At 46.2% G+C, this 6000-nt stretch overlaps 1 protein-coding gene across 1 annotated transcript in view; it reads right to left on the bottom strand.

Annotated features, from left to right (window-relative positions):
- Window positions 1-375: 375 nt before the first annotated feature.
- The window catches only part of CPD (carboxypeptidase D), a 34839-nt gene continuing 29214 nt past the window's right edge, over window positions 376-6000 (bottom strand). The window contains exons 19-21 of the mRNA XM_083587443.1: window positions 5554-5739; window positions 4680-4779; window positions 376-4290 (exon numbers count right to left, since the gene is read on the bottom strand). Of these exons, the coding sequence (XP_083443569.1) occupies window positions 4064-4290; window positions 4680-4779; window positions 5554-5739 (513 nt within the window). The 3' untranslated portion in view covers window positions 376-4063. The remainder of the gene's footprint in view (window positions 4291-4679; window positions 4780-5553; window positions 5740-6000) is intronic.

Genomic DNA, 6000 nt, shown 5'->3' with positions numbered 1-6000 from the left:
AACTTGTACAGATGAGCAGACTCTTGCATTGCACTTTCCATGTTATTTCAAGGGAGAATTCTACAATGTGCCTCTTGGCACCATAATGGACGTTAGGAACAGCCCACTAAAGCAAGACTGAAAGAAGCTTTTGGAGCAGGAGTGGACTCCAATTCCCACCAGCCCAGTGATCAGGCTGATGGGAGTTGCAGTCCAACAACAACAGGAAGGACACAACTTCCCTCCCCGCCCCACAATGGCAAAAAGACAGGAACAAATGAGGCAGCTGTGTGTGTATTTTGCATTTGATCTGGAAAAAGATGCCCCTGCATATAAACTCTGATCTACACCAAGGAATGTAACCAGCGGTGAAGCAAATAAGACACAGGAAGAAGAGACGTCATAAAATAGTTTTATACAGATTAGAGCTCAGTGTACATGTTAAAAAACCCAACACACACTCACAGAAGAGTCATCAAGCCACCCCACCCCCCATTCACACCCACTGGTTTGCATTCCCAAGTCAAGCCCCTAATTTCAAACTTTGCTTTTGAAGGCACAACAGTGCATGGACTAAGACAGGGATGGGTTACACACCAGCAGCAGTTGCAGACCACTCTTCTGCACCACAGAAGCAAACACCAGATCCTCCAAAGGCAGAAGGTGTCGCACAGAGCAGGAGCAGGACGCACTTTTGTTGTTCTTTAAACACCTTTGCATAATTCCTACCAAACAGATGCAGCCACCTGTGATCATCAAGGCAAGACTTGCCTCCACATTGAGATTCTACATTTCAAACAAGTTCTGCAAAGAGGTCTGGTGCCCCACCCAAACACCACCTTATTGCCAACTGGGAAGTTTAGGAGGAAGAATGGCAGGGAGAGAATCCTCTAAATATGTGTTAGGAAGGCCCAACCCAAGACCCATAATATGGCAACAAGGATATCTGGAATCCACACTCAATAATTTGTACTTCAGAAGATTATATATTAAAAGCCAAACATCAATTAAGGCAGAAGATGATTAGGATAGCATTGAAGACTCTTGTAACAGTATTTTGGGATGGATAAAACAGGTAGGAAGGTTGTTAATAGACTTAGGAACTTGATTTCATAGAATCCAATCCTGGCTGATATGAGAGGGACAGTGTTAACTCACGTCTTCAACCTTTTGAAGCCCGGGGGGCACATGTGGAATTAAAATAAAAAAACTGTTGTGGGCACCACACAATACCCATTTCATGGAATAAGGCTGGCAAGGCTGGTCACTGTGTTTCCTAAAGAGGCAAAAACATAACCCCCCCCAAACAACAGAAAAGCAGGCAAGACCCCAAACCACCTCAACTTTTTAAAAGGGATAAAAATGGGAGGGGGAGGGGATCTTTGTGGGTGCAAATAGGTGTGTACATGTCTGAGCCCACAGGCACCATGTTGGGGATCCCAGGGTTCATGGTCCCTGCAGTTACTTAAGAAGGAGGGAAACTGAAGTTAAGGAAGCCCAGGCCAGGGAGCATATTACCATCAAATCCTGAAGGGAACATCAGTCTGCCTGAGAGGCAGTCTTGTATATTACTCAGTTTAGTATTTTACAACTGTAAACAGCCTTGAGTGCCTTGGCAGAATGCAATTACTATTATTTATTCAATTTCTATACTGGTTTTCATCCGAGGATCACAGGGCGGTTTACGGTGAGCAAATCCAGACAGAGAACAAAGGCTAGAGGGTATTTCTAGCCCTAGCTATTAGAGAGGGTATACTGAAAGCATCATCTCATGGGGTTTCAGATAATTATGGTATATGTACTTAGCAGTAAGCCATAGAATAAGTGTGGCAATCCCAGTCACCGTGTTCCCAATCAAAGAGGTTTGAGAAAAGCATCTGGTTAGGCCTTGTGGATCACTTATACCAGCCTTTGCCATGCTGGTCCCCTCCATAGGTTTTGGACAAGCTGACCAGGCCTGATGGGTATTGCAGTCTAAAACATGTGAAGGGGACTAGTTTGGCAAAGGGTGACTTATAAGCATTTCTCACAACAAACTGAGTCAGTATAGGTGGAAGTATTTAGCCAAGTTCCAAAAAGAAAGCTAGCAAAGGATGAATGACTGAGCCTTGTTTACCTCCCACAGATTTCATTATCTTTCTTCAAAACAAAAACAAAAAAACTGGTCTGTTTTGTTAGCCCGACTCCGTGACAGGTTGCATCTTCCCACACAGGTAACGTAAGAGCCCATGACACAAAGATACATATTGGCAAGAGGACGTCACCCAGCAGATAAATACTTGCAAATGGGTGGTGCCTGTCCAGTCTTGCCTGGCAGCAGCAGTGCAGAAATCACCACAATCCTTTCCATTCCCCAACCCTCAAAACAGCCCAGCTTCACTCGGCTGCAATTCATCTGCTTCATGGTTTGACCCCTAGCGAGCATGCACCTGACTGGATTTTAACCCTGACGCCTTCCCCAAATAAAGCTAGCAAGGCTTTAAAAATGGTGATGTTTAACAAGGAAACAAAAGACACACACATATCCATCATGTACAAAGAGGGAGCTGGTCTACCTTCTAAGAGATTTTTCTAGCCCAAACAGTGAAACATAAAACATCAGAAAAATAGGAGGCAGCCTTAAATCAAGCCAGACCATTTGGTCCATCTAGCTTAGTACTGTCAACACTGCCTGGCAGTGCCTCTCCAGGGTTTCAGGCAGGAGGAACATCCCCAGCCCTATGTGGAGATGCTCTTGGAGGTTGAATCTGGAACTGTCTATATGAAAAGTGGATGCTCTACCACTGAGTTGCAGCCCTTCCCCGAAGCTTGTGGTAATTGTGTGTCAGCTTTGCAACAGCTTTTTACTCTCACTATATGCAAAGTCCATAAATGAAATTTCCAAACAAGTGGCTGAAGAGGGGGGAAAAGACTAGACTTGTACCATGCAACATGAGGAATAACCACTGTAGTGCCTTCCCATCCAGAACAGGCCCACTAACATTCTCTCCCCCTTTTGGAGATACTTTGAGAAGCAGCAAATGGAAACAAAAAAAATTGCAAAATCTAATCTCAGCAGAAGAGCAGATTTGCAGTTACAGACTTGGTGCTCAAAAAAGGAAGGATCAAGAAGGAGATGCCCACCCACCCCGGTCTTGTTTTCTTGTGGTTAGGAGTAGCCTGGTGAGTTTTCAAAGCAATTGCATATTAATAAGGTTTACTAGGAGGAAATATTTTTCTAGACTACAGATACACAGTCACGAAAGCCACTAGTCTGGCTGCTTGTACAAAGGCTGCCTGAATCCAAAAAAATGAGCTGCAAAGGACCATTTGGCATCCAAGCCAGGAATTCTGGCTCACAATCTAGCTAGCATTAGACTCTTGCTAGTCTACATTGTCCAATAGTGAACATCAGAACTTCTGAAGCAGGATCGGTGCAAGAGAACTCAACCAAAACACGTTTTTTATTTTTCAAAAGAACTGTCCCCTTACCGGAGACAGAGATTCTTGCGTCTTGATACAATGCTCCTCTCTCTTGCTAGGAGTCAAAGGTAACCATGAACCAGGCTTCTGCCAAAATAACCTAACCTGAAGTCATTCTTAACAGAAGGAAGAGCTTAATTCCTCTAAGTAGTGAGCAAAGACCAGTTTCCTAACACCCTGCACCCATTGACCCTGCCCCAGGCAGAAGAGATTAAGAGGTTCCAGAGACTTCCATATGCTGCTGGAGCAGCAGTAGTTTAGACAAATGTCTTGGCAGCTACAGTGAATTTCCCACAGATAATTGCATGGAGTGAAAAGTCTCAGATGGGCTTAGGGAAAACATTGCCGAAGTGCTAGCAATGCCACAAAACCATTTGGTCGTTCCCCTCCCTGGAGTGGGCTTGTAAGCAACCAAGCTTCCAGTTGCGCTCCTGACTAGAAGAGAAGCCAGCTGGAGAGTGGGGTGGGGTGAGGTGCCCTCCTTGTGCATAAACCAGGAATTGGCATGAGCCAAGAGCAAAGGTTTGGGAGGACACACATTCTGGGTCCATCGCTTGAGAGGGGGAAATGCTCAGTGTTGCAGGATCTGTCTCTGCAGGGAACTTCCCTGCTGCCGGGTGGGTCAGTGTTTGCTAGAGTAGAGTGTCTCCTCCTCAGTGTCCGTTTCATCCTGGAACTCGTGGCTCAGCAAGGACTTCTTGGAGCCCGTGGACATCATGCGGATCTCATCCTCATAGTCGTCATGGTGCTGTCGTAAGCGGTGGAAGCCGTCCTTGTGCCGGTTGGACTTGATGGAACACACACACCAGATGATGCAGGCTGTCAGGATCACAGCTGTCATGGTAGCACCTGGAAAAAGGGGGTTGTGTGTGAGAGAAATCAAAACCCACACATCAACATCAGGACAAGGGCAGAAGCTTCTTTAACAGAAGACGACACATGCAACTCCATGGGTTTATCATGCACCTAAGTTACATTTACACACATTACATTTTGCATGTTTATGTAAGAAAATACCTCCCACATATTAATATATGAAGCTGTTCTTCATAGCAAGCAAAGGCATCCTAGATTCAGGAGCCATGGGGCATGCAGGGGACACAGGAGGAGAAAATGGCTGAAGTCTTTAAAGAGCCAGAGTGGTGAAATGTCTTACTTTCTGGCCTCCCAAATAGACATTCAGACACAGACACTTCCCCCCACAACACACAAGAGGGAACAGTAATGTGGGCTCTCACCTGCTACCGTAACCACCAACTCCCTTGGAAGGCCAAAGATCTTGTTGTCCGTGTCAAACTGCAAATGGAGAAAGCTAGCCATATCATGGCGAACCAAGACCTGGAAAGAAGCAGTAGACATTTCAGCAATTGTGTGGATGAAAGCACAAGTCCAGGGTTAAGTGAGAAAAGAAGCCAACACGCCCCACTCCAAATGTACCAGCAGCCAGGGGCTTGGGACTCTCTTATGGAATAAGGAAAAAGTCTGCACTGAACTCGTTTTGTGGGGAGGGCAAGGACAGAATCTTAGGGTACGTTTTAAGCACAATGGTTGGGGGGAAGGGACTCTGTCCCAGTCCCTAACACACAAATGCTGTCAAACTCAAATAGGTTAGAAAGCCAAATTCCCAGGTGCTTGGAATGTGGTGGGATACCTTTCGGGTGAAGTGGGAACCTCTGAGAGGTTCACATGTAACATTCTTGCCTTCAATGTGAAGGTAAGTTCATGTTTCTCTTGCAGTGGCAGACTCCCTTTCCTCATGATCTCCTTGCCCACAACAAGAGAGACGAGTCCTCTCAAAGAGTTCCTGGGCACAAAGAGTTCCTGCACAATTTGGTGTCCTAATTCCTAAATCCCTTTTGACCTTCTGAAAGTACACAGTGTCCCCCTTTCCAAACCTCCACTGTTCTCAGTTCCTCTTTACAGCCAGGACTTCTCATCTGCCTTCTGTCACACATCTCTGGCTCCCAATTCGCAGAAGGTTCCTGTGTGGTCGCCTTCCAAAGAAATGCTTCAGGTCTCACGCTGCATTTCTTCCCAACTCAAGCCAAAGCTGCCTCAATCACATCTTCCACCAGGCTCATGAAACAAGGCTGTGGTGTGCTTTTCCCATACCTTAACATGCTGCTGCTGATAGCCTTCCGCTATGGCATGGATCTTATGGTAGCCAGGAGCCAGCAGCACATGGAAATAACCACCTTCCTTAGTGTAGACTTTTACCCCTTCGTTGAGCACAATTTGAGCTTTCGACACTGGCTGTCCATGCCTGTCTCGGACAAACCCGTAGACTCCTTTATGAACCTGGAAGGAAAGGAAGGAATCTGAGAAGGTGTACATCAATAAGTCCTTTTCTAAGGATACAAATCTTCTCTTCTCTATGCAATAAGACAAAGGTGGGGAAACCTCTGGGCTGCAGGCTGGGTGTGGCTCTCCAGGCCTCTCTACGTGGACTGTGCAGGCTACACACCTCCCTGGTCCTGCTCCCCGCTCTCTGCAAATTCTTTTGCCTAGCTGCCCTCTTGCTTGCCTGGACTGAGAGATTGCCACAGGTGGGTAGACTGT

The sequence above is a fragment of the Podarcis filfolensis genome (assembly GCF_964270895.1).
Source record: "Podarcis filfolensis genome assembly, chromosome: 15".
NCBI classification, from domain to species: Eukaryota; Metazoa; Chordata; class Lepidosauria; order Squamata; family Lacertidae; genus Podarcis; species Podarcis filfolensis.
Note: the sequence above shows the minus strand (reverse complement) of the source record. Positions and strands in the feature narration are given on the sequence as shown.